The sequence below is a fragment of the Felis catus genome, chromosome B3, assembly GCF_018350175.1.
Source record: "Felis catus isolate Fca126 chromosome B3, F.catus_Fca126_mat1.0, whole genome shotgun sequence".
NCBI lineage: Eukaryota > Metazoa > Chordata > Mammalia > Carnivora > Felidae > Felis > Felis catus.
This window is the reverse complement of record NC_058373.1, coordinates 144,624,580-144,651,777: the sequence shown is the minus strand read 5'-3', so window position 1 is coordinate 144,651,777 and position 27,198 is coordinate 144,624,580. Positions and strand designations below refer to the sequence as shown.

At 53.1% G+C, this 27,198-nt stretch overlaps 1 protein-coding gene across 1 annotated transcript in view; it reads left to right on the top strand.

Annotated features, from left to right (window-relative positions):
• The window catches only part of CDC42BPB (CDC42 binding protein kinase beta), a 102,915-nt gene that overhangs the window by 52,591 nt on the left and 23,126 nt on the right, over positions 1 to 27,198 (top strand). Inside the window, exons 6-21 of the mRNA XM_023256085.2 lie at positions 3,947 to 4,040; positions 5,651 to 5,851; positions 7,389 to 7,637; positions 9,961 to 10,040; positions 11,739 to 11,905; positions 12,401 to 12,520; positions 13,300 to 13,433; positions 14,803 to 15,045; positions 16,459 to 16,569; positions 17,867 to 18,111; positions 18,218 to 18,323; positions 18,679 to 18,803; positions 19,218 to 19,323; positions 22,004 to 22,152; positions 23,782 to 23,876; positions 25,601 to 25,680. Of these exons, the coding sequence (XP_023111853.2) occupies positions 3,947 to 4,040; positions 5,651 to 5,851; positions 7,389 to 7,637; positions 9,961 to 10,040; positions 11,739 to 11,905; positions 12,401 to 12,520; positions 13,300 to 13,433; positions 14,803 to 15,045; positions 16,459 to 16,569; positions 17,867 to 18,111; positions 18,218 to 18,323; positions 18,679 to 18,803; positions 19,218 to 19,323; positions 22,004 to 22,152; positions 23,782 to 23,876; positions 25,601 to 25,680 (2,305 nt within the window). The remainder of the gene's footprint in view (positions 1 to 3,946; positions 4,041 to 5,650; positions 5,852 to 7,388; positions 7,638 to 9,960; positions 10,041 to 11,738; positions 11,906 to 12,400; positions 12,521 to 13,299; positions 13,434 to 14,802; positions 15,046 to 16,458; positions 16,570 to 17,866; positions 18,112 to 18,217; positions 18,324 to 18,678; positions 18,804 to 19,217; positions 19,324 to 22,003; positions 22,153 to 23,781; positions 23,877 to 25,600; positions 25,681 to 27,198) is intronic.

Genomic DNA, 27,198 nt, shown 5'->3' with positions numbered 1-27,198 from the left:
GAGTTCGTCCTGTGGGGTTGGCTGTTTATTTTAATAATTGTTATCAAATATGTTCATGGTAACGGTTTTTTCAAGTCAGGTAGCGCTACAGGGCTTAAGAGAAAGCACGCGTCTCCTGCCCTGCCCGGATTCCACTGGCCACAGGTAGCTCGTCGGCTTTTTACACTGTTTCTTGCGGCATTTGCCTCACGTTCCTAACTAACCGGCTTCTCTCGCCATTTTCTTTTTTGCAGAGGAGGGAGAGTCAGATCACATCTGTTAAGATGCAGTTTACTCTTTCCAGAAGTAGCTCTCTCCCTCCGCCCTCTCCCACACACACTCTCAGACCCCCCTCCCACAGCGTCCCAGTTCCTGAGCGATAACTGTTGGTTAAATCCCCGTCAGGTTCATCGTGGAACACCTGTGTGAGTGTGACAGATGAGCCTGGCGGTTCCCGCATTTCCACTTCCATGAGGCGGTTCCGCTGGGGGTGGCAATGGTCCTGAGTCTTCACTTGCGGGCTTTTCCGTGGCAGCCGTCACTGGTTGCCCCGAACCGGCTGGTCGTCCCCTGTGCTGAATTGCAAAGCTCTGCGCACACAGGCGTGTCAGGTAGCATGGGTCTGATTTTTCTTGGAACCGCTGCTCCTCCTTTCCCGCTCCCTTCTGCCCTGGGTGCCTCTGCCAGCATCCTGAGAGTTCTTTCCCCGGAGCCGCTCCCGTCCCGTCTCCCCGGATTGGATCCCTTGCTGTCCAAGTGACACATCTTCCTTTCTCGGTCTATTCTTTTGATTTGGTGGCATGGATTGTCTGTAGTTTCTGGATCAAGGTGGCTCGTGAGATCATGTTTTTGAGATCAGTATCTTAATTCCATCCACACGTGTGACTGAGGGATGATCTAGTAAGAATTTTAGATTGGAAATCACCTTCCTCGGGACTGTGAGGGCATTACCGTCCTCCGTTGGGAGGCTCACGGCCACCGCGATCCCCCTGGCGTCACATCGGGCCCCGCTGCCGCCTCGCCCGGGGCCCGGCCTCTGCTGCCCGTCAGGAGGTTTTCCTGAGCAGACACAGCTCCTGCTGCAAGGGTGGCCACGGCACAGGGTGTCACAAGAACAGCCCTTCAGGTCTCGCCATGAGTCGTACCTCACTGCTCAGTGGGGAAACTGAGGCGCGGGGGCCACGTGCCCCCGCCCAGGGCACTGCCCTGTGGGTCCAGGTATCACAGAGTAAGCAGAGGGCGCGGCTCCCAAAGAACCTTTACTTCTTTTAGGGCGTTTTCTCTTTTTTCATGGATTCTTTAATGTCGCTGTGCTTGCTTTTCTAACAGTTACTACAGTTGTTTTCAACATTCGATTTTATATTCTACAGAAATTTGACTAATTCATACCAGAGCTGAATGTCTTTGTATTTGTCACCGATCTCCAGGGAAATTAATCTGACCACTTTTTCAGTGGTTTATTCTTTCTCTGTTTTCCCTAATTAGAAAGCTTTTCCCTTATTTTCTTAATTAGCTATGTAGAAGCTTCACTCTGTCATTTGATCTCCAGACATAGTAGGAGAATGAAATGTGTGATTAACCGCCCTCCCCCGTCAACTCAGTATTCAGACTTAGCACTTGAACGACCCAGTCTGAAAACCGAAAGCTTGCATTTTTGCTAGAAAGGCTACAAAGCCAGGTTTGGTAGGAAGTCAGTCCTGCCTCGGCCGCAGGTGGTAGGTTCGCTGTGGGTCGAAGCAGCATTCGACGGGGCCGGAAATGAGTGTGTGTCGTCAGCACAGCAGCCGTGTCCCTGCTGGATTTAAGAAGCAGGACTCAGACCCTGTGCTACAGCTGTGGGGCCTTTTCTGTGGCCGGATGTGGGCCGTGGGGACGCAGGCCGTGCCCACCGCCCTCCGGCCGGGCTGCTGCAGGCAGAGCAGGTGCTCCCTGGCTTTGGCAGCGTGGGAAGCGGTGGGCAGCCGGGACCAGGGAGCAGGGCACACAGGCGGGTACAGCCCCTTCTGGAGCGGTCAGCCCCAGATCACAGCAGAGGCAGAAACGAAGAGTGACAGTCACTTGCCTTTGAGGACATGACGTCCCCAGAGAGAACAGAGAGTGCAGCTCAGAAACAAAGTCAGAACGGTGCAGTTTTAAGAGAAGGAATATCCAGAGAACGAAAACAAAAACTGGAGCAAATAGAAAGCTGCGCGGGAGAGATGCAGGATGAAGCAGAGGGATCTGACGAAGGTAGCCCGGGGCAGGCCGGGCGGCCGCTGTGGTTCTGGAGCGGGTCTGATTTTATCTTTAGGAGGCCCTCCTGTTGTCCCAAGACCAGCTCACTTAGGAAGTGTGTCTTTGCCCCAGTGAGGTGAGATGACATCTTTATCACGCACTCACTCCCCGTGACGTTCTGTCCTGTCGTCTTTCTGTCTGTCTGTGCACCAGGGCCGTACCGCTTTAATTTTGGAGGCAGAAGCCGTGTCGGACTAGTTCCCCCATCAGACCCCTTTCTTTCTCTCCAGGGTTTTTCTGGCTGTCCTCACGCATTAATTGATCCATGTGAACTTTAGTATCAGGTTGGCTCCAAGAAACGGGACATGGGAAAATTTTTAATTTGATGGGCCCATCAGTCTGTAATGCAGTCCCTTTTTTTTTTTTTTTTTAAACTTCTGGAAGGTTCTCTCAGATTGTAGATTCAAATATTATGTTTTATTCTTTTATTCTTTCAATTTCTTTGGGGACTCCAGTTATTTGTATGTGTCGTCTATTTTCATTTCTCTAGATCTTTCCCTCCCTTTCTTCAGTGCCCTTTCATTAGATTTTACTGGAATTTGTTCTATGGGCATCTTATAATTTAGTCACCATTCCTGATAAGATTTTGTCTTCTGTTTCTTCCTTGAGTTAAATCTCTTCATTTCTTCCTGCTTTTGTCTGGTTCTGTTCTTAATTTTTTATTTTTCTGACTCATTGAGGGTTTGCTTTGTTTCTCCTCTTTATTTCGGTTTGGGGTTCTGCGCTGGTTTCTTTTGCTTTGTGGATCTTTCTTTGGGTAAGAATTGTCGTCGTCTTCTCACCTTTGTTTGTGAGATGCGTCCCTAATGTTGGGAGTAGCTGAGGTGTGGTGTTCTGTCGTGTGAGCACATACCTGAGCTCCTCTTGGTGAACATCTGCCTTTCCTCCTGAAGTCTGTTCCCTTTTGTGCCGTCCAGTCACATGAACTCGTTTGACCAGGAAGGAGAGCTTGTGCTTTAAAGGCCGTCCGCCTCCCCAGGGGCCCCACGTTTGCAAGTCCACAGAGCAGCAGGTCGGCCGTGGACCTACCTTCCTGCCATGAACTTGCTGCTGACAGCTAGACAGATGGCTTAGGTCTTCGGCCCCCGGGTCTTTGTCCGCCAGATACAGCGTGGGGTACGTGGGGGGCTGCTGGCCTGCCGTGGTCTTGCCCCAGAGCCTCACCTGTCTCTTGCTCTCATCACGTCTGTGCTCAGACACCCTTTGCCCCGTTTTCTGCTGCTTCTGGTTTCTTCCCAGCGCTTATCGTGGGCGTCACACCCTGGTGCTGACTGAGACCACGTGCGTGTTCGTGCGTTCGCACGTTCATTTTCTGCCCTCTCAGCTGGTGGAAGTTTCGTGATGGCAGGGGCTGTGGGGTCTGGTTACTGTCACAGACCCGGGGTCAAGCACAGCACCGGGCACCAAGGAGACACTCAGGAAGCATGGTCAGCTGTGCGGTGGGAACAAGATTGTGTGCCATCGGATTGACTGGGGATTAGCTCATGCACAGGAGTGAGCGGTAGTGGTGGTGACTGCCCCTCCGTACGCGTGTGCGAGTGGAGTGCCATGGAGAGACGTTTTCCCAAGATTGCCACAACTGTCCTGAAATGGCATTAGCATTTCCTCAGCGGGTACGCCACTGGTGACAGGCTTTGACCTGCCTAATGTGTGGCGTGGAAATGGTTGACTCACTGATTTGTTTTACTCACAGAGACATTAAACCTGACAATGTCCTTTTGGACGTGAATGGTCACATCCGCCTGGCCGACTTTGGATCCTGTTTGAAGATGAGTGACGATGGAACTGTAGGTATTTCTGTTGGAGATTTTTCATTTGGTTCTGGGTTTTGCTTGTAGTTAGAAGGGACTTAACATTTCAATTTGAGATCCAATTAAGAAACCAAGTTTATGAATGTGAATTAAAAAGATTCACATTTGGGGGACAGTTTAAATTTTCTGATTAAGTTGAAAACCTCGGTTTTGATGTCCATGTCTCATCAGTAGTACGAGTGCCTTCTAAGTTGGGGGTCGTCCCTTACCTCACGTGGCGAGGTGGCTGAGCACGCCATTGCCGCAGCGACACGCAGGCCCCCTCGGTCCTTTCTTGAAACGTCTGGTGCGGGCCGGTCAGGCGCTCAGACGTTGACTGTGTTAGCGACTCCTCATTTCTGTGTGCGGGCAGGTAACTTCCTGTCAGGCAGGGCTTTTCTCTCTGTGGGTGTTGTCCATCTAGAAACAGGGATCCTTGATACTAGGGTTACTCTCTTTCTTCCCACCAAAGCAGTCTCTTATTTCCCCAGTCTTGACCACGTGTTGCTTAGTTGAGATTGGTGCTGCCCTCAAATCCAGCCTTCCGACGACAAGCGTGGTGGTTCTCGGACTGAGCTCGAGCGTCGGTTCCCTTTCCTGCCCGCACGTCCCCTCACCCTTCCCGTGCTGCCACCTCACGCCGGTCTCCCCACTGTCCACCGTACGGTTCCTGCAGCCGGGCAGCCGAGCGGGGAAGTGACTCTGGTCACGTGACGGAGGCCGACCTCCCCGCGGTCCAGTCTGACCCGGGTGCTGCTCCTACCCCTTGGCCCCTCCTCAGACATGACCCGAGGGAGAGTCTGTCTGGCCTTCCTCGGCCAGGCCTTCTGTTATGGTTGCTCCCTCAGTCTAACTGACTTTGTTCTCCATGCGCTCCAAGACCAGTCCGGTTCCCCAGCTGCCCCGCTGCCCCCCTGTTTTCTCACGACGCTCACTGCCCTCGCTGGCCACAGCTTTCCGGAGCGATGGCCCCACGTCAAGCCTGTTCCTGCTAACGTCAGTGGCTGAGGAACTGTCCTTTCCCTTGTAGAGGCCTGAGCCTCCTGGTTCCCCATCTGGAGAATTCCTGAGTGCCCAGCCAGTGCCTGGACTATTTCCAGATGTTCCCATTTGGGAGATGGAAGGGTAGGCCCTGGGGGAGCAGCCTTAGCGTCTGTGGAAACAGACACTCAGTGTCCTGGGCCCCACCCTAGAATTTCTGTTTCACAAGAGCCCGGGTGGCCTGTATGCACACGGAAGTTTGCGAAGGGTTGGCCTGAACACACATGGCTTCTGGACCGCACTTTGGGCAGTGACAGAGGATGTGGGAAATGCCACCCCTTGAGGGACCACAGTGCCCTCTGGGGGCTGTGCTGGGCATGCGGGCAAGGAGAGACCAGGCGTGCGAGGCCATCTCACACGTTCTGGAAACTGCCCCACGTTTACTGCTGCAGGAGAGCATTCATTTGCAGTGAATTTTGAATTACTAGGGTTTTAAATCATGCTCATGTGCTGGTTTTATTCCACGATTATTTCCTCATTTGCTATCAGTGTTTTAGAAGGAGTAGTTGGGAATTTGGAATCGGAGCTGCCCCAGGATTTCCCTCCAACACCCCCTCTCCTTCAAGGTCCAGTCCTCTGTGGCCGTGGGCACTCCTGACTACATCTCGCCGGAGATCCTGCAGGCCATGGAGGACGGCATGGGCAAGTACGGCCCCGAGTGTGACTGGTGGTCTCTGGGCGTCTGCATGTACGAGATGCTGTATGGAGAGACGCCCTTCTACGCAGAGTCCCTCGTGGAGACCTACGGAAAGATCATGAACCACGAAGTAAGATGTCGCGTCTCCACGTCCCGTTTGTTCGAGTCCCGAGGCAGGGGCCCGGAGGCGGGAGGGCTGCTGGGAAGCTGTCCGCGTCTTTGGGGAGGAGACGATAGGGTTGGAGCAGGCTGCTGGCCACCGGACAGGAGCAGAGATTTGCGGGTGGAGTCGGCACAAGCTGCCCGCACGGGAGGTGTGGGCGTGGGGGGAGAGAGAGAACTTCGAGCTGGAGTGGCGGTGTTCGGGGCAGGCCCCGGGGAGGCGGGCCTCCGCGGGGCCGTGCCGGGTGTGGCCTCGGGATGGCGGGGGGCGGGGGCCCGTTGGGCTCTTCCACCTGCGGGTCTGGATTCATCAGTGTGACCACAGCTGCTCTTCTCGGGTCTGCTTCCCGGAGATGACTTGTCCGGACCGGGCCAGGCGCCTGTGCGTAGCACTCTTCCACCTCCTTGACCCGGCTTCCTTTTCCCTTTCCGGCTGTGCCTTTCCCCCCCTTGACCTTGCCTCCCGTCGGCCTCGCCTTCATTTCTTGTTCGTTTTCCCATTGCTCTTCCGCTTCCTGTTTTGTCACCTGTTTCCCTTAGTCACATGTGTCCTCATGCCGCTCCCACCCTGTGGCCGTGTGCTCACCGCCTCCTTCCCCGGTCTGTCACCGGCACCCCCCAAGTGAGCTTCCCTCTGCTGACCGGTCCTCAGCCCTGTCCCCCAGCAACTCTTTGTGTCGGGGGCCCGTGAACACTAACGTGGTGGGTGGTCTGCCATGTAACTCCCAATCGGGGCAAGCCATGGTTTTTAAAGACACTTTCCCAGAATAGAGATGATTGTTTTCACTTGGAAGTTAGCTTAGCCTTACCAGAAAAACAGCACAAAAGTGCATAGCGTAGACGGCGGAAATCACCCCCTCCGCGTCTTGGCGATAAATGCCGTCACGGTACCGAACAGGACTCGGTGGATTCTAAAGAGCCTGCTGGCAAGGAGCACGTGCCCCTGTGGGGCCTGGTCCGGCGCTTCCTGTGCGCCCGCCGGTCTGATCTTCGGTAGCGTTCCTGCCCTCCCTCTTTCTGGATGATAGAGGTGGGGCCTGGGCCTCAGCGCTCGGGCCCGCTGCCGTGCTGGGTGTGTGTTTGTGGGGCCGCGTCTGAGTGAATGGCATCACGTCACATACGACCAGGTGTTTCGTCATCCTTCTGTCCAGCGCACGACGCTTTTCTGTAGAACAAAATCTTAGGAGTAGACTTGCGCCAGATGCCGGCAGACGCACTGTGGAAGAGCTCCGTGCCAGCCGGTTCCGCCACAGCGTGTGGTCGGCGCCCTTTGCCACTTTGATGGGTGAAAATTTATCGTTAATTTACATGTAACATGGTAACGAATAACCAGCACGACTAAGGATTTTCTCATTAGAATCAAATGTCGTTAGCTTTGGTTTGCATTTAGCTACCGTGAAATTAGAAAGGACTGTTGACTCTGTTTTGTTTCCTGTAATGTCTGTACATCTTGGGTTTTTCTGAATAAGTTTTCATCTCATGTCCACCGGCCGCTTGCCCCCCAGGAGCGATTTCAGTTTCCGTCCCACGTCACGGATGTGTCTGAAGAAGCCAAAGACCTCATCCAAAGACTCATCTGCAGCAGAGAGCGCCGGCTGGGCCAGAATGGGATAGAAGACTTCAAAAAGCATGCGTTCTTCGAAGGTCTGAATTGGGAAAATATACGAAACCTGGAAGCACCTTATATTCCTGATGTGAGCAGTCCTTCTGACACCTCCAACTTCGACGTGGATGACGACGTGCTGAGAAACACCGTAAGTGTGAACAAGCACCTTCGTCCCCGTGGCGTCCCGGCGGGTCTGAAGCCAGCAGTGGTCTGTTGGAGGGTGTGGATTGTCAGCAGGATCTTAGAGCCATGTTGGTTCTTTTTAAAAGTGTGGCATTGTGTTTCCAGAAAGTACACCTTTTATTCCAGCCTTCAGCTTGGTAGTAATGTCCCCTTTAAAACACAGAGACCACAGCCACCTCCTTTCATTGTGCTTTGCAGATACTGGGTTTTTACAGATTAAAGGTTCGTGGCAAGCCTGCCCCCAGCAAGTCTTCTGGTGCCATTTTTCCAACAGTATTTGCTTACTTCGTCTCCCGTGTCACGTTTTGGTGATTGTCACAGTATTCCAAACTTTTTCATTATTACTGCATTTGTTGCAGCGATCTGTGGTCAGTGCTTATGACTTGCTGAAAGCTCAGATGATGGTTAGCATCTCTTAGCAGTGTTTCTGCTTAAGTTCATTTATTTATTTTGAGAGAGAGTGTGTGTGTGAGTGCACAAGTTGGGGAGGAGCGGGGAGAGAGAATCCCAGGCTCCGTGCTCTGCGTGGAGCCTGGCGTAGGACCCCATCCCACAACGGTGAGATCATGACGCGGGCTGAAATCAAGAGTCAGATGCTTCACTGACTGAGCCACTCAGGTGCTCCCCTCCTCCCCCCAGTAAACTATTTTGTTTTTAACTTGTTTTAATGTTTATTTATTTTTGAGAGAGAGACACACACACAGACAGAGCACCAGTAGGGGAGGAGCAAAGAGAGAGGGAGACACAGAATCCAAAGCAGACTCCAGGCTCCGAGCTGTCGTCACAGAGCCCGATGCGGGGCTCAAGCTCACGAACTGTGAGATCATGACCTGAGCTGAAGTTGGACGCTTAACCAGCTGAGCCACTCAGGTGCCCCCTCTGTTTTTAAATTAAGTTATGAAATTTATTTGTTCAGACATAATGCTGTTGCACACTCAGTAGACTATAGCATAGTGGAAACTCTCACATACACTGGGAAACCAAAAATGCACTTGCCTCGCTCTGTTGTGATAGTTTATTGTGGTGTCTGGAGCCACGCGCAATATTTTTCCGAGGTCCGCCTGTACTCCGCTTGAGTAAAATGGAGTTAAACGGCTCTTCTCCTTTAGACTCGCCAGAAACACTTACGCTGCATTTTCAGGGCACTCAGCAGCGTCGGAGATGTTACCGTCCTGGGGCTTCACCTCAGCCCCGTCACCACTTGCAGACTTCGAGGCCCTGAGCTGACGAGCGGCTCGGCCCGCGGCCCCACGGCGGACTCAGAGCCCCTGGGACTCTGGTCCCCCCGCATGAGCACCTGGCGCCCCGGCCGTCACGGTTCTGTGTCTGCACGTGTGTTTCTTTACACGGCCGGGCTTTGGGAGCAGCCAAGACTGTGTGTGGCTTCTGAGTCCTCCCACTGACGCCTAACGTCGTGGGTCCTCCAGATTGGGCCCTGGCTCTGGGGCCGTCCGGTGCGGGGCTGGGCCGACGGCCTCTGGTGCGCGAGTCGGCACCGTCTCGTCTTTGCTCAGAGGCTCTGAGGTTATTTTGAGCTCCTCAGATCCAGCCGTGTAAGTCCATACCGGGGACTTGTTTTGGGGATAGAAGAAGTGAGGTTTGACCAAGTAGAAGAAAAGTCTTGATCACTCCCTAGGGGATTTCTCTCGCTCAAATAAGGGCTGAACCGTAGACCTCCTGGAGAAAAGACAGAGAAAAGTAGTGTCATCGTGGAAAGGGTTTTCTTAGACTGCAAAGAAACTATTTCGACAATGACATTTCCCAGATAAAGTATAACTTTGGTTTCATGTTTAATAAAGAAGGATTCTGACACTGAAAACCAGAGCCTGTAACACATTAATCTAAAATAAATAAACCTAATCGAAGATAAATCTGAAATAAACCCATCTACCTTGGGTTCCAAGCCTACCTCTGCCGTTGGCCTCTGTTTCTCCCAAGAGCCTGAGAGCCCCCAGCCTCTGCCTCACAACCCTCCCGGGGCTGCGCCAGCGCCCGCCAGCTCACCTCTGCTCAGGGCGGACGAGTGTGGCACCAGGGTGCCATCCAAGTGTGGCCTGGGTCATTAACCATCCCCTGAAGCAGTGTGTTTGTTCTCTTAACTGCATCGTGGGCACAGCCAGGACTGAAAATACAAGTCTGCCAGTGCTGTGCCCCCTCGCGGGGACGCTGGGCTCGGTGTCCTAGAAGGCCACGTGATTCTCTCTAGTGCACGCAGTTTCACCCGTTGCTAATGTTCTTTCCCTTTGTTCGAACATGGATTTCATGTTGTCGTATGTGTTCTCATGCAGGAAATATTACCTCCTGGTTCTCACACAGGCTTCTCTGGGCTCCATTTGCCATTCATCGGCTTTACATTTACAACGGAAAGGTGGGTCCAGCTCTGTGGTTCCCCAGGCGGAGGCTTCCCTTGGGCGAGATGGCAGTTGATGGGCGAGCTCCGGGCGGGTGGGTGCTGCGTCAGCCCTGGGACAGCCACCCCCCAGGGAGATGTGGGCAGGTGGGACAGGTGTCCTTGAAAAAGGACACCTGATGAAAACACACAGTGACCTGTAGCAGGGTCGGCCGGCTTCTCCACAAAGGGTGGTCTCTGTTAGGTAGTCGTCTTTTTTTAACAACCCTTTAAAATGTGAAACCCATTCTTAGCTCATGGGAGGTGCGGTCAGCTGACTTCTGACTTACGGGCCGTCAGCGTTGTCAGGATTCATTCCGGTAGACTTTCAGGGGCTCCCGGTCAGGCCCAGCTTTCGTGAGGGCACCGTGCTAGCTTTTGTGAGGATCTTATTGCAGCTCTGTAGCTCCCCCCGGGGGGCTGGAGCACGGTCCCAGACAGGCTGGCAGTCTGGAGAGCCGGGAGGGCTCCAGCCCTGAGCGCCGCGGTGACTGTACCTGTCAGCCTCTGTCTTGAATGGGCCTCTTTGCCAAGTTGTTGCCTGAGGGTTGTACCTGCTTTGAACAGGAAACTGGGCCAGGAGGGGAGGGGAGGGAGGGCAAAATGAAACAGACGGAACCTCGAAGCGCCTGAAGGAGGGCTACGTGGCCTTCTAGCGGCTCATACCTCAGCGGATGGGAACTCCTTCCAGAGAGGACGGTTTCTGCTCAAGTCCGCAGAAACTCTCCTGGTGTAAGGTGCCAGGGCTCAACAGCACTTCAGCCAGAGTGACAGCAGACGCCTTGCAGCCCGCAGGAAGGGGTCTTAGACCTGGGAGGCACGATGACCTCTTAATCCCTCATGCAGAGGTTCTGGAGTTTTCTGATCTGTTCCAACTCAGTGGGCACTTGTTAAACCTGCAGGTCCCAGGCCCACCTGCCAAGCCTCCAGTTTGGCGGGTCAGGCCCAGGGCCGTCCTCCTGGGACAGACCCCGTGGTGCTGGCACCGCGTTCTCGGGCCACCTTTGAGAAACACTGGCCAGGCCTCGCATACACGTGTGCCCGGTACCTTTGCCGCACTCCGGGCGGCAGGACTCGGAGAAGGCTCCCTGGCATCGCTGTCGTGTTAAAAGCGGGAGGAACTAAGTAACCGGCGGCCTGGTTTTGAGGGAGAGAACCGCTTCGGGTCTCAGTCTGGGTGCGTGCAGGCTGCGGACTGGCTCTGGCGAGTGGCCGTGCCGCCCCGAGTGCTAGCGGCCGTCGAGTCTGCAGGGGAAGGTGAGCCCTGTCCTCAGACTGCTCAGGAAGCCCTCGGCGGCAGGAGTGCCCAGGGCCGTCCGGCGAGGGCTTGGCGAGGCCCCCACGCCCAGCTCCTCACACGGATGTCTCCTGTGGCGTTTCTGGGCGCGCGTAAGCGATGACGCAGAAAGTACGCTTGCCTCCTTGGCAGAGGCCTTTTCCTTGACCCCTTCTGAGGGCACGGCCTTGTCCGCCACTACCCCCCCCCCCCCCCCCGGTCATCCCATCACTTGCTGTAAGGAGGTCTCCCTTCTGAATTTTGGCTCCATCCACGACGGTCTGGCCACGGGCCTTCGTCTGCCTGTTCAAAAGACTTCTCTTGGGCCCCAGCGAGTCTCCAGATGCCGAAGAAGTCGCTGTACGCTCCGTGGATCAGAAACCCCGTTGCTTTATTTGCAGCTGCTTTTCTGACCGAGGCTCCCTAAAGAGCATAATGCAGTCCAACACGCTGAGCAAAGACGAGGGTGTGCAGCGGGACCTGGAGAACAGCCTGCAGGTGGAAGCGTACGAGAGGAGGATCCGGAGGCTGGAGCAGGAGAAGCTGGAGCTGAGCAGGAAGCTGCAAGGTGAGCGCCGGCCTCCGCTCGCCCGTCCTCCTGCTCACGCCCCCGTCTCCCTTCCCCTCGCCCCCGTCCCCCGCCGCTCGCCCCCGTCCCCCGCCGCTCGCCCCCGTCCCCCGCCGCTCGCCCCCGTCCCCCGCCGCTCGCCCCCGTCCCCCGCCGCTCGCCCCCGTCCCCCGCCGCTCGCCCCCGTCCCCCGCCGCTCGCCCCCGTCCCCCGCCGCTCGCCCCCGTCCCCCTCCGCTCGCCCCCGTCCCCCTCCGCTCGCCCCGTCCCCCTCCGCTCGCCCCCGTCCCCCTCCGCTCGCCCCCGTCCCCCGCCGCTCGCCCCGTCCCCCGCCGCTCGCCCCCGTCCCCCGCCGCTCGCCCCCGTCCCCCTCCGCTCGCCCCGTCCCCCTCCGCTCGCCCCCGTCCCCCGCCGCTCGCCCCCGTCCCCCGCCGCTCGCCCCCGTCCCCCTCCGCTCCCCCTGTCCCCTTCCCTCACGCCTGTCTCCCTGCCGTAGAGTCCACCCAGACGGTGCAGTCCCTGCACGGCTCCACCCGGGCCCTGGGCGGCTCAGCCCGCGATAAGGAAATCAAAAAGCTAAATGAGGAGATAGAGCGTCTGAAAAATAAAATAGCAGGTAGGTGTCTCCGAGAGGCTGCTTCGTCTGTGTTCTTGGGCGTTAATCCCGTCCAAGAAGATTTTCAGAGTCCTTTTCGTAGGGTGGAAAAGGAGAACAGCGTTGGCTTCTGTAACCTGTTGACAGGTCTCCCGTTTCTTTCCGTCCGTTCACCTGACGTTCTCTCTCCAACTTGCTTGGCCCACAAATGAGAGACTTTTACAGTTGCAGCTAGAATCACTTCTTAGCATTTTACCCGTAAAGTCTCAGAAAGGTCTACATTTTTCTGTCCCATTCTCCCCTTGGTGGCCCTGAGGCACCAGTGCCACAGCGTATTTCTCCCCGAAGCGTCCTCAGTGGCTGTGCCTGCCGTTTGCGGTATTTTAGGGGCTGGCTCCGTCGTCACCATCTGTCCTTTGCGGCTCCTAGATTATCAAAGCTCCCTGAAGATTCAAATCGCTTTCGAGTCTTAATCCTCAGCCCTCCGTTTTCTCTCTGGAACCCCAGCATCCTGGTGCTGAGAGGGGCCCCGAGTGAGCCCATGATAAGCCTTACTGCGCACCTCGGTTGCCCTGTGCCCGCGCACACGGGCTCACGCGGTCCCCGGTCCCCAGGGGAGAGCGATTACCCCGTCAGTCCACGCGGGTGGCTGCACACGTGACTTTTCCATGTGTGAGAAAGCAAGAAGGTTACTAAGCGATGAAGCGAGTGAAGAATCCTTAACGAATTCACCGTCAGGAAGCCAGCTGACGTGAAGTTTTTCCCGTAAGGGAACGCGGTTTATTTTCCCTTCTGTTCAGACTCCAGTAGGCTCGAGCGACAGCTGGAGGACACGGTGACCCTTCGCCAGGAGCATGAGGATTCCACACAGCGGCTGAAAGGCCTGGAGAAGCAGTACCGCGTGGTGCGGCAGGAAAAGGAGGATTTTCACAAGGTAGTTGGGGGTGATTTCACGTGAGACCGGTTTCAGCGATGCGCAGTTGTGACCTTGACGTTGTGTGGGGGTCTGAGCCCTCCTCAGGACCCTCGTCTGCGCCCTGGGCTGTGTTGCGTGCAGTCCACGAGGGGCCAGACCGCCTCAGGGTCACGCCGTGCCGCCGACCACGCAGCCTGCCGGGTGGCTGGCCGTGAAGTGGGCGGCCTCAGCACCGGTCACCGCATCGGTCCTCGCCACAGGCCTGCTGGGCGGGCTGTGCACCAGGACCCGGCGATGCCCAGGGCCTGAGGGTCCCCGCGTCCCCGCAGCAGCCGACCCAGCTGGGTTCACACGCTGGTATCCGGTGCCAGAGTCCTCCCGCTTCCAGCGGCCTCCTCCCCTTCTTTCAGCAGGGGCTCTTTGTATGACAGGGCCTTGCAAAAGAAACCGTTTGTTAAAATTTGGGTGATTCCCCCCAAAACCCTTTTATAAATTTGATTTTCAGTAAAATATATCAGATCGTATGTTCAGTCGGTAGTGTATTCGTACCAGGATTGTTTTCTAAAGTACATTCGTTTATACACTTAAGTCATTAAACCTGCAGTTTGCTATGTGTTCTCTAAAACGTGCAGGATTTCAGACCCAGATTGTTCAGTCTGTCGTGGTGTCCGAACCACGGCGCTTTGTCGAGAAGTGCACAGGGGACAGGAGACTCCCCGGTACTCTAGTGTAGGTTCAGCAGCTCACTGAGCCTGGCCCGGCCCTGGTGGAGTCCCCCCTTCCCCCCAGATCCAGCTACTTCCGATATCAGACCAATAGGTGCCACCGTGACTGTGCCACCCAGTCGTAGACGAATTGGCTGCGGGAAGGGGAGGCCACGGGTGCAGCCAGGGGGGCCACCATAACCTCACTCTCGTGAGGGGCTAGCTGTCCAACAGTCGTTTTTATGTGGTTCTTTACTTTGATGGAACTCTTAAGCTTTTTTGTACGTAACGTGTTCTTTCCCAGTTCTGCTGTTTCAATAACTGGGTTGGTGACCACATTCACGCTCCGTCCACCTTTATGGCCTTGTGGACGGCATAGGGGAGAGGTTGAAACACGTGAGCCTGTGCTGTGAGCAGGCCTTCCCGCTGGCTGGCAGAGCTCGGGCTTCTGGTCGCCACGCAATTGGGGGTCTTTCCCGAGTGAGTTCGATCTTAGCGCCTCAGGTGGGTCTTCTTCCAGGCTGCGCGTAGCTGTGCTGGGGCCTGGCAAAGGGCTTTTTCACAGAGGTGAGCCCTTGGCTCTCGGCCGTGGCCTGTAAGCAGCATTTGCCGGAGAGGATTGAACGGCCAGCCTTCCGCGTCTCTGCGAAGCGAACGTAAAACCTGTCATTCTTTCTGTTCAGCAACTGATTGAAGCTTCCGAGCGATTGAAGTCCCAGGCCAGAGAGCTCAAAGACGCCCACCAGCAACGCAAGCTGGCCCTGCAGGAGTTCTCCGAGCTGAACGAGCGCATGGCAGAACTCCGCTCCCAGAAGCAAAAGGCATCCCGGCAGCTGCGGGACAAAGAGGAAGAGGTAGAGGTAGCCATGCAGAAGATCGACTCCATGCGGCAGGAAATCCGCAAGTCGGAGAAGTTGAGGAAAGAGGTAGCTTCGTAGCCGTTTCGGGGATTGTACTGTTCGGGCTTTTCTATGCTCCTACTAGAACACCTTTGAGAACGTGGGCTAAATTACATGAGTTACTTTAAAACGGATCTTAAATTTTATGAGAAGCCAAGTAAGTTGACCTGCCAAATATTTCCTTTGTACTTCTCAGCCCCCGATACCTATTGGTGAAATTATTAAAAGACATTTCTTCGGGCATTAGTTTTTAAAAATTCCCTTTTAAAGCAAATAGAGGGTATTTCTGCCTAACAAACAGAACGTAAACGTGTCGGGACGTAGTTGGCACAGCACAGCCTACGTGAATACGAGTCCTACGTCCATAAGGGGCGGCCAGGAGGACGACCAGGCTCAGCCTGGCGCCCCCAGTCAGCCCAGTGGCTCTGAAACTTTGGTTTCGGGACTACATCATGCTCTTAAGAACTGTTGAGGCCCCCAAAGAGCTTTCGTTTGTGGCGGTTACAGCTCCTCATACTTACCAGGCTAGAGATTAAAACACTTTTTTCAGTTCAACAGTAAACCCGTTACGTGTTAACTGACGGTTTTTGTGGAAAGTAACTCCCTTCCCCCATCTGGTGAGAAGAATGGCATTTTTACATTTTTGTGCTTTTCTTTAATAACTGGCTTGATAAACTATTTCTGCATTCGTTCTGTTGTGTTACACTGTTTTGGATAAAGTATTTGAAGAAAACCCAGATAATTAGAAAAAGAAGGGCCTTTTTTAGAAAGGGCCCCAGGACCCCGCTTTGAGAACTGGCTGCCCTAGACACTCCAAATAGTCTTCCATTAACGAGTGTCATATTTTAAGCAGCCCTTAGGATTGAATTCTGTTACAACTTGCTTGGTAAAAAATCGGATGCTCTATAAGTACATGCTCTTTGTCAGTCGGTCTCAAAACACCTACTTGTTTTTTTTCCGTTTATTTTGCAACCCAGATGCATTTGTAGCTATAGCATCAGTGGAACCCCTAGCGAAGCATTAGTGTCCACACTCCGGGCAGGTCACTGCAGCATCTGGGATCTGCTTTAAAGTAAAGGGAGAGGGCACTCAGCCGGCCGAGGTGCAGGGGGTCCTTTCCGCTGCTCCCTGCTTGGGCACGTGCGCGTGACCTTCACCAGTCGATAGATGGATTTGTGATCTGCAGACATCCTAATTGCCTGTGTCACCAGTCCGTCTCCCGTCCGGAAACTTAATGCCAAGTTATTGGTTTACATTAGAATTTAAACTTGGTTTATTACTAACCAGCTGTTCCAGTCAAGCCTTAAAGTGTCTTTCTCCGCCGTTAACTGGGCCTGGGATCGGGTGCGGAGGTAGGAGCGACAGGCCCTCAGGGCCGTCCGCAGAGAGCCCCAGGGCAGGGCCGGCTTCGTGCTGGTGAGCACTGTGCCCCCCTTGCAGCTGGAAGCCCGCCTGGAGGACACCGTCGCCGAGGCCTCCCGGGAGCGCAAGCTTCGCGAGCACAGCGAGAACTTCTCCAAGCAAGTGGAGAGTGAGCTCGAGGCCCTCAAGGTAGTACCTGTAGGAGACCAGCCCGTCCTCCTTCCTAACTGTCGTGCTGGGAGTCCTCCCGCGCGGTGGGCTTGTCCGGAAGAACGGGGTGTGGAAAGGGGACAGGTCACAAACGTGCCTTAATGACAGCCTTCTTTCCGTTTAGAACCTGAGTGCCTTCGCTGTTTTCCTTCCTTAAAGTGTCAGGCAGTGTCTCGTAAGTCCTGGTAAACTAACGCCTGACACCTGCTGTGTGTTCAGTGAGACCATTTCTGAAAAAGTTCCTTAAAGCCCCTGTCCTGCCACTGAAGTTGAAGACAGGCCAGTGGCCCGGGGCCAAGGGCAGCCAGGCACCTCGGGAGGGAGTGAGCGAGCGAGCGAGCAGAGAGGTGCCAGGGGCCAGAACAGGGGTGAGGAGGTGGGGGAGGGGGGGCTCTTTGTTAGCCTGGCGTGACCTCAGGGGCACGAGTCCCCTTTCTGAGCCTGGGTTTCCTCATCTGCCGGTGGAGATGATAGACCCACTCTCTCCCCAGCACGTACCCCGGGCGGGCCTGTTTCCCTCCATCGTCCTTGCTGCCGTCTGGGCCTGTGGGCGGCAGCCCCGGGGCCTGGACTTCTGCCCGCTTGTGCCTGAGTCTGCTCGTCGCCACCGGTGCTGACAGTCCACCCACCCCCCACCCGGCAACCAGGGCGTGTCCTGTCCTCAGTGCCCCCAGCAGCTCCGAGTGACTCAGGCCCTGACAGAGCCCCTCCCAGCGTTTCCCGCCCAGCTCACTGCGTTCACCTTGAAGAACCTTCTGCCTGATGTGGCACTTCACGTGTCCCCGCGTCAACGGCTCCTTTAATTGTCCGCTGGGCACCACACCCCCACGCTTCACCGCGTTGCCCTGTGTCATGTCTCGTTGCTCATTTGCTGCTTGGCCGTCGGTCTTTCCCTGTCTGCCCCACGAGAGCAGGGACCTCGATGTGACCTTGTTAATCACAAAGGTGTCTGACACATAGTTGCCCGAATGAACAAACTGTGAGGAGGCTTTGGGGACCGATTGTGTCAGGGTGTAGACACAGCTTCCGGGGTCCTAGGCAGATCTGGGCACGTCCCTTGTGCAAGGTAGGTGCTGTCAGCCCCTCACATCTGCCCGACGGTTGTTAGAAGGACCTCGCGACCGTGGCCAGCTGCATCGGGCGCGGTGTCTGCCATTGGTGGGGAGGGGACAGAAGAAGCCGCGTGTACGGGTGCCCACACAGGGTGTGGGTGGAGGGCCGTGTGGCCCTCGAGGGGAAGACACGGACCTGTAATTTATTTTACCTTTCTCTTCAGATGAAGCAAGGAGGCCGGGGCCCGGGGGCCACCTTAGAACATCAGCAGGAGATTTCCAAAATCAAATCTGAACTTGAGAAGAAAGTCCTGTTCTATGAAGAGGAGTTGGTCAGGCGTGAGGCCTCCCATGTGCTGGAAGTAAAAAATGTGAAAAAGGAGGTACACGATTCGGAAAGCCACCAGCTGGCCCTGCAGAAGGAAGTTCTCGTGCTGAAAGACAAATTGGAAAAGTCAAAGCGAGAACGGTAGGTTTCCGTGCGCCCTTCGGTGCCGTGAGCGCGGGCTTGTGCCCCCGCCACCGAGAGGATTGGCTCGCGGAGCTTCTGAACCGCCGCTCTCGCACCTTCCCAGGCACGCCGAAATGGAGGAAGCGGTCGGCACGATAAGAGACAAATACGAGCGCGAAAGGGCGATGCTGTTTGAGGAAAACAAGAAGCTGACAGCTGAGAACGAGCGGGTAATCTAGTCCACGCCACCGCTCGGGGCTCTGGTTCTCGGTCGCGGGTCCTGGGAGTCGGGTGGTTTACGCAGCTTGCTTCCTACGTGAAGTAACACGTTTCCGTTGGGTTAGAAACTGCTGATTTCCTGAAATCCCCTGCTCTTGTCATTTGTCTGCTCAGATTTGGGTTGAAATGTGACCAAAGTTAGATACGTTTGAAAAGTCTGTATCTGAGATGAAGTTTGGAGCAAAATCTCACAACGATTTAAGAAAACTTTCAAAATCTTCCAAAGAACATGTAGCTTTAATAACGCTAAGGTCACGTTAAAGGACACCAAATAACGAGTTATGTGGTACAATTGTTTAATTTCAGCTTTGTTCCTTTGTGGATAAACTCACAGCTCAAAATAGACAGCTGGAGGATGAACTACAGGACCTGGCGGCCAAGAAGGAGTCGGTGGCCCACTGGGAAGCCCAGATCGCAGAGATCATTCAGTGGTATGTGTGCCCGCCCGCCCTTCCCCAGCCCTGCCACACCGCTCGCGCTCCCTCCACCCACGCCGCTGCCCCGAGGCCTCGGCACGGACCTGCCACCCTCTCCCGAATCGCCGCTGTCGAGGGGCCGCAGTTCTGTCCGGTGTTCTTCACATTGGACTATAGGTGGAGAAAGCGCACCAGGTCCCTGGAGGCGTGGGTCAGGCTGGCACACCCCACACGTTCTAGCGAAAGGGAGGCCGGGCCCCCGCGCAACACGGCAGAGAGGGACTGGGGTGGCCCTTGCTAGCGGAGCCGTTCGTTGGTCGTGGGCGACCGCTCCGGCTGACGGGACGCTATGTCACTTTGTCCCACGGGGGGCAGGAACCTGTCCTCGTTTTCGGCTCCTCTCACTGGGTCTCTATGGTCCTTCTCTAGGGTCAGTGACGAGAAAGACGCCCGAGGTTACCTTCAGGCTCTTGCTTCCAAGATGACCGAAGAGCTCGAGACACTGAGGAGCTCCAGTCTGGGGTCGAGAGCACTGGTAGGCTTTGTTCTGAACCGTGTCTTTTTATGATGATGGGACTCCCCAGTGGCTTTACCTTGAACACGAGTGTAGAAACTCAGTGCCTGGCAAGTAACTCGGGTGATGCGGGCCTCCGTGTGGCCAGGGACGCCCCCCAGGTGCAGAGCGCCGCTGTCTGAACTACTGGGAGACCACAGCCACTCTGTGGAGGGACCGCAGTTCGCGCGACGGGCTCCTGCCCTCAAGGAGATGGGTTTTGTCCATTCTCTCACTCCCGCCCCGCCCCGCCCCCCCCCCCCCCCCCCCCCCCCCCCCCCCCCGTCAGTGGTCCGTGTGTTTCGAGTGCCCAGAGTTTGGCGAGCCGTCTCCACCCAGGCTCACTTCTGGGCGCAGCCCCACGTGTCCCTCCTTCTGTCTGCCTTTCTTACAATGTGTGTGTGTAAGTTATTCTGTAAGTGACGAACACTAGTAACAATAAAGGTGTAGGGGAACTGTTTCATTAGCGTTTCAGTTAGAACTTCACAAACCCAGATATTTATTCCCTGTTTTGCTGGTTTGAAGATCTATTTGCCCCAAAGGGTGTTGTTATGTCGAATGTCATTACTCCTCATCCTGTCACCTGAGCACCCGGCACATGTACCATCTTGTCGAAGAATACACCTGTGTTCTTCGCTCTGTAATTGGAGAACATACTCATTTTTTGATTTTAGATTTAGAAGTACCAATTCAAACGATCAAGTTTTTTTCATTTCTGCGTTTTCTCTTCCAGTCATATCTACGGGTATACTCGCGCTTGTGAACTGCGTTAAATAAACCTAGAGCATAAACCTTATGAAAGATGAAAGAATATAGCCCTAGGTCCTTTTAGCAAAATGGGATGATTGAGATCCTTGTTGCAGAATTCTGTGTGAACAGTCCTTCCTGTTGAAGGACTGACTGATGAAAGTGTACTTCCTTCCTGTCCGTAGAAGTGTATTGTTCACTCGTTGATTCTTGAGGAAATCCGTGTGGGCCATGGTCATCGGAAGACTCAGGCTTCTGACATTCACTGGGTTCATCACAGTCGTTGGCGTCCGATAAAGCGCCCGTTTCTCTGTCCCTGCAAACCCCTAGTCAGTTCCCTTTTCTTCTCTTTATGGACGGAAAACGAAAAATTCTCAACTGTGTGGACTGAAAGCTTTTAAAAAAGTCTAATAAAGTGGAATCTCCAGATTCCTTCTGTCCCTCTCGAGAGCGGATGGAACACGGGCAGCATCTCGGTGGGAGAAGGGGAGCACGCTGCCACCCAGCTGGTCTCGGTCACTGTTAACCTCACCCTGCTGAGCCCTCCATCCTTGCTCTTCCTGCCACTTCAGTCTTCCGTTGTGGGCAGGGATGATTGATGAGCAATGACGTAATTGCTCGGATAGTGAAATAGGAGATGTTTCAAGATAAAGGAAGAGTAAGATAACGGAGACCCGCACAATGTATCATGCGTTTGTAAGAGAGTCTAACGGGCCCAAATAGAAATTGCACTCCTGGTTGAGTTTTATTCTTTAAAAAAAATTTTTTTAAGCTGCAGCTCATTCTTTTGAAGATCTCTAATAAAGAATAAAAGTCATAAAAAGCCCAGACTAAAATTGGGTCTGATGGACTTTGAGGATATCTAATACTATCAAATTAATACTTAAGTTAATTAAGTTAATATTTAAACGTGATAATAAAAGTTTAAGATTAGAAGAAGATGAATTGTGTGTCAACATTTTTTTAAACAAGTAAATATCTTAAAAATATATCTTTAAAGGGGCACCTGGGTGGCTCAGGTCATGGTCTCACGGTTTGTGAGTTCGAGCCCCACATCAGGCTCTGTGCTGACAGCTCAGAGCCTGGAGCCTGCTTTGGATTCTGTCTTCCTCTCTGTGCCCCATCCCTGTTCATGCTCTTTCTCTCTGTCTCTCAAAAATGAATAAATGTTTAAAAAAATGTAGAAACATATGTATCTTTTTTTTTTTTTTTTTTTTTTTTTAATTTTTTTCCAGCGTTTATTTATTTTTGGGACAGAGAGAGACAGAGCATGAACGGGGGAGGGGCAGAGAGAGAGGGAGACACAGAATCGGAAACAGGCTCCAGGCTCTGAGCCATCAGCCCAGAGCCCGACGCGGGGCTCGAACTCCCGGACCGCAAGATCGTGACCTGGCTGAAGTCGGACGCTTAACCGACTGCGCCACCCAGGCGCCCCGAAACATATGTATCTTTATGAGTGCCTGGGTGACTCAGTTAGTTAAGCATCAGCTCAGGTCATGATCTCATGGTTCATGAGTTTGAGCCCCGCATCAGGCTATCTTTCAGCGTAGAGCCTGCTTCAGACCCTCTGTCTCCTTCCCTCTCTTCTCCCCGGCTCACATGCATACACGTGTTCTCTCTCTCAATAAATAAATAAATAAAGTCAATAAATAATATCTTAGAGCGCTTGGGTGGTTCAGTTAGTTAAGCTGACTTCATCTTAGGTCATGATCTCACAGTTTATGGATTCGAGCCCCACATCAGGCTCTGTGCTGACAGCTCAGAGGCTGGAACCTTCAGATTCTGTGTCTCCCTTGCCCTCTGCCCCTCCCCTGCTTGCACTATTCCTGTCTTTCAAAAATAGATAAATGTTAAAAAATAAAAAATATATATATATATACGTATATATCTTTAATATCTGAACCATTGTCTCCAGGACCCCCTTTGGAAAGTGCGCCGTAGTCAGAAGCTAGACATGTCTGCACGGCTAGAGTTGCAATCTGCTCTTGAGGCGGAGATCCGGGCCAAACAGCTTGTTCAAGAGGAGCTGAGGAAAGTCAAAGACGCGAATCTCTCCTTTGAAAGGTACCTGGTACTGTGTTCTGACTCGATAGGGGACTCTGTGACCTTGGGCACACCCCTGCTCTGTGATATCAGTTGACTGGAAGGAGCTTTGCACGGTGGACCGTTTCTGGCCCCGAGTAGGCGCTCAGTGAGAATCGATGGGGTGGATGTGCAAATGCCCTGCGCGCATCGGAGGTCTGTGCTTATTTTCTCAGGAAGCAGTGAAGCGATGGGAGCCCGCGGTTTTGAAGTGCCAACATCTGTGTGTGTAAGAGGCAGATGCTGGTCCTCCCTGTGCCGGGTGACAAGACACGGCCACACGTCTGAGGGACAGTTCTGGCCTGCTTGTTCCCTAAGTGCTGTTTGTTTCATCAACTTCGAGTTTTCCCTTTTAACCTGAAACTAATATTGTAAATACAGGTTGAAGACGGTATGGCTATCTCAAAACTTTTTTCTGACCCTCAAACACCATTTTTACGCAACAGTAAATTCAGTGAATGTTTGATGAGAGGCCGCCGCTGGCAGTCTTACATGCCCAGGAGATGGTCGTGAACTGCTCTCTCCTAAAACCCAGGCCGCCCTACCTGTAGCAGCTGTTGATGTGGAAGGTGGGGACCCGGATGTCACGAACAGGGTCACTGATGGGATTACCGAGTCACACATCATGTTAGTTTGGGGCTAAAAGAGTAAGAGTAGCGCTGGCTACCCTTCAGGTACGCTCCCTGTGAGAGGTTGATCATATTAATCACGTGACTGTCACGGTGTTCCCAGGAGGCCAGCACTCTTGAGCCCCGTTTTATTTTTTATTTTTTTTTTTCAACGTTTATTTATTTTTGGGACAGAGAGAGACAGAGCACGAACGGGGGAGGGGCAGAGAGAGAGGGAGACACAGAATCGGAAACAGGCTCCAGGCTCCGAGCCATCAGCCCAGAGCCTGACGCGGGGCTCGAACTCACGGACCGCGAGATCGTGACCTGGCTGAAGTCGGACGCTTAACCGACTGCGCCACCCAGGCGCCCCTAGAGCCCCATTTTACAGATGAGGACAGCGAGATGCAGAGAGGTGTAGGTCAGCCAGCATCACCTGCTAATTCGGTGCAGAACCCCCACTCAGCTGCTGGACTGCACCGCTCGCCTCCTGGCCAGGTCACTGCAGCAGCCTGACTGCTCTGTCCCTGCAGGAAGGCGTAGGAACCAAGGCCCGCCCCCCCAGCAGCTGTGCTCAGGCGGTGGTCGTGGTCTCGGGCAGCCCGCTGTCTCGCTGGTTGTGGGAATGACATTTGGAGGTCTGATGGCTGAGTAATCTGGGTGGTGTGTCCTCGGAGGACAAAGGACTCATTTGGAAAGAGACTGGGAGGGTCGGAAACTCCACGAGGGCCCCCAGATACACCTTCATTAACCATAATTTTGAAAATCCATGTCTGTTTATAATTCTCAAATATCTGTAATCTCTGTAACGTGCTCAGCGGACTCACCCATGCCAAGAGTGGATTTGTGTTTCCGTTCGCAGCGGGGAGCCTGCCATGTTCCGGCACTTTCCCAGGCACTGGAAATTAACCCCTGCCCTCACATTTTGACACTCACTGAATCAACGTGTAGATATCTGTTCTCAGGGTACTTAAAGCCTTCTATTTTTTATTTTTTGTTTTAGTAAACTAAAGGATTCCGAAGCCAAAAATAGAGAATTATTAGAAGAAATGGAAATTTTGAAGAAAAAGATGGAAGAAAAATTTAGAGCAGATACTGGTAAATTATAAGCTTCTGAAGTATTTAAATATAAGTTTTTTTTTAACAGCATGGTTTTATTTTAGATTTAATAGTTTTTAGTTATATAAAGAAAGCACTTAACATGATTTTGAAGCCAATATTCTGAGGTAGCGTATGTTCAAATATGCCTTTCTCGAAGGTAACCACAGTTTGTGGCTTATCCTTCCTGTTTCCTCTTGGAAGTGCAAAGCAAATACACGTGTACGTAGAGTCACCCATCCGTGTCCCCCTGATCATACGAGGCAGCCTGCTGGGGCCTCCGATCTGTGAGTGGGTAGGGCCGCGGCATGAGAGGTGGCCCGGTCCCGTCCCGGCGGCACCACACCCTGCTGGGGGCTACGGACGGGGGTCGGGCTGTTCCCTCGCTGTCACAGCAGGTGCTGTAAGGAGTAGCCGTGTGTGGGTAACATGTCCTGTTCCTGTGGGGTACGTGGGGGTAGATTTTTGGAAGTGGGAGTGCCGGTTAAGGAGTAAGCATGCTTGCGCTGATGCTGGCGGTGACCGCGGCCGCCCAGAGGCTTGTGCACGTGTGTCCCTGCCCACGCGCAGGCGACGGCTGCTGCCCCACAGCCGCGTGCACACAGTGTGAGCACACAGTGAACAGGTGGGAAGGAGCATTAGAATACATATTGTGCTTGCGTCCCTCTTACGAGCAAGATTGAGCACCTTTTGTATGTTTAAGGGCTATTTGTGTTTCTTTTCTTTTTTTCTTTAATGTTTACTTGTGAGCAGGGGAGGGGCAGAGAGAGAAGGAGAGAGAGAATCCCAAGCAGGCTCTGCACTGTCAGCGCAGAGCCCAACTCAGGGCTCAGTCCCACAAAGCGCAAGGTCATGACCTGAGCTGAAATCAAGGGTTGGACGCTTAACTGCCTGGGCCACCCACGCGCCTTGAGATTTTCTTATTCTGTGATTTTTATGTATTTGTATCTTTTGCTCACTTTTTAAAATTCAGAGTAAGTTTTTTTTCTAGAAACTTTTTGTAGATGGAGGATAGAATATATAGAGCCTTTTGTTTGTGATGAAAGTTGCAAATATTTTCCCAGTTTGTCTTCTGTCATTCTTATTTTGCTTATATTTTTTACCAAGCATAAGGTTTTTTTGTTTTTTTTGTTTTTTTTTTTTTGTGCATCACATTTGTCATTTTTTCCCCTTTTTTCAGTTACAGGGGAATATTTCTGAGTCCCCAGGTACTCAAATAATTCACTCATATTTTCTAATACTTGTATACAGGTTTCATTTTTTAAATGTGGATTACTGGTCCATTTGAAATTTACTCTGATGTGCATTTTGAGTTGTGGATCTAGTTTCTAGTTTTATCTTTTTCCTGTGGCTGGTCGTCTAATACCAGTTATTGAGAAGTTCCTCTCCCTACCGATTTTGTATGTGACTCTTACCACATGAGGTCACCATGGGCACTTGAGTCTGTTTCTGGATTTCCTGCCCTGTTCACTGTTCACTGGCAGGAACCACTGGATTGTGATGAAAGAGGTTTCAGTAAATCTGATTTAGTATCTAGTAGGTCTCCTCCCCCAACCCCCTTTTTTAAGGACTTCTGAGACACTCTCCAAATGAACTTAACTAGAATCACATCAGATTTATCCGTTAGGTTAAGGAGAATTGACATCTTGATGGTGCTGAGTCTCCCCATGGGAGCACAGATGGTCTTTTAAATTTGCCTTGACTAGTCTGTTTCTTTTTTATAGGATTGAAACTTCCAGATTTTCAGGATTCTATTTTTGAGTATTTCAACACTGCACCTCTTGGACACGATCTGACATTTAGAGTAAGTAGTTATTCTAAAAAGTGACAAATGAATTTGTGATAAGTTAGAGTTGGTAGGACATGCTCTGACCACCGGTGGGGCCACAAACACACTAGTAAACTGACACCTGACAGTTTTCTCTGTCGTGCTGACCTAGGAGTGACCCAGGGTGTCAAATGGGTGAGGTTAGAGACATTTAAGGTACCGGAAATGCTCGCAGAGATGCTTCCCCAGACTTAAGTGGAAGCTAAGAAAGTGCTCAGCATCTTCAGGGAAGAGTCGGCACTGGCTTCTGGCTGTGTGGTGAGCATCTCAGACGGGTTTTTATTTTTATTTTTTTTATGAAAAAAACATTTTTTTTAATGTTTATTTTTGAGACGGAGACAGAGCGCGAGTGGGGGAGGGGCAGAGAGAGAGGGAGACACAGAATCCGAAGCAGGTGCCAGACTCTGAGCTGTCAGCACAGGGGCTCAAACCCTCGTGAGATCATGACCTGAGCCAAAGTCGTTCACTTAGCCTACTAAGCCACCCAGGCACCCCTCAGGCGGGTTTCTAAATACACATTCCCACCCTGCCGCAAATGAAGACTAAGCCAGTCTCATTACCACTTCAGTGACTTCTGTATGGCCCTCCGGTTTGGTCTCCGGTGGCCCCCGTGGGGTGGGCGGACGGGTGGTTGGGGAGGATTGTTGCCGTGGCCCGCCCCTGCTCAGCCACCCGCACCGCGTAGGCGGGGCGGCCCGAGGGAGCCACTCCGAGTGAGTCCCATCTCTCCCTTTGTGCGCTGCCCGCGGACCCAGTGCCTTCTTTACCGCTTCTCTCCAGACGATAGGGGTGGACCCTTGCTAGCAACCCTTGAAGTAAGCCAGAAAGTAAAAATAGCGAAAACAAATCTCATTAATGGGACTTCTGATGGCATGTCGTCGTTTTCATTGATTTCCATCTTTTTTTTTTTTTTTTTTTAAGAAAACGTTAAGCCTGCAGGCAAGTTGAAAGAATACTATAGTAAACACATAGGTATCTCTCCCTGCCATTTTCTCCTAACGCCCCAGTGTTTGTTTCCTAAGATGAAGGATGTTCTCCTAACACAACCATAATGTCATTGTCCTGCACGAGACCTTTGCACTGATGCTGTAGTAGAGCACGCGTGTTTTACATGTCCCTTGTCCCTGAGTGTCCTTTACGGCTGGTTTGCCTCCCCTTGTCAGGGTCCAAGCAGAGCTCTTAAGTCGCATTTAGTCTTTGATCTGGAACAGTGTCCCAGTTTCTCCCCCACCCCCACCCCCACCCTTTATAACATTGGTATTTTTGTAGTATCTGTACCAGTCGTCTCACTGAGTGTCCTACGCTTCGGATTTGTCTGATGGCTGATTTGACGTGGGTTGGACATTGTGGCAGGGATGCCGCACGGGATGTGGACGTCCCGAGTGTGTAGGCTTCGTGATGCTTTCGGCGTCAGGCGGAGGTGGCGTCTGCCAGGCCCCGCCCCGCCCCTTCGTAAGCGTCGAGCCGTCGGGAAGGCTGCCGGATGTCCGTCCG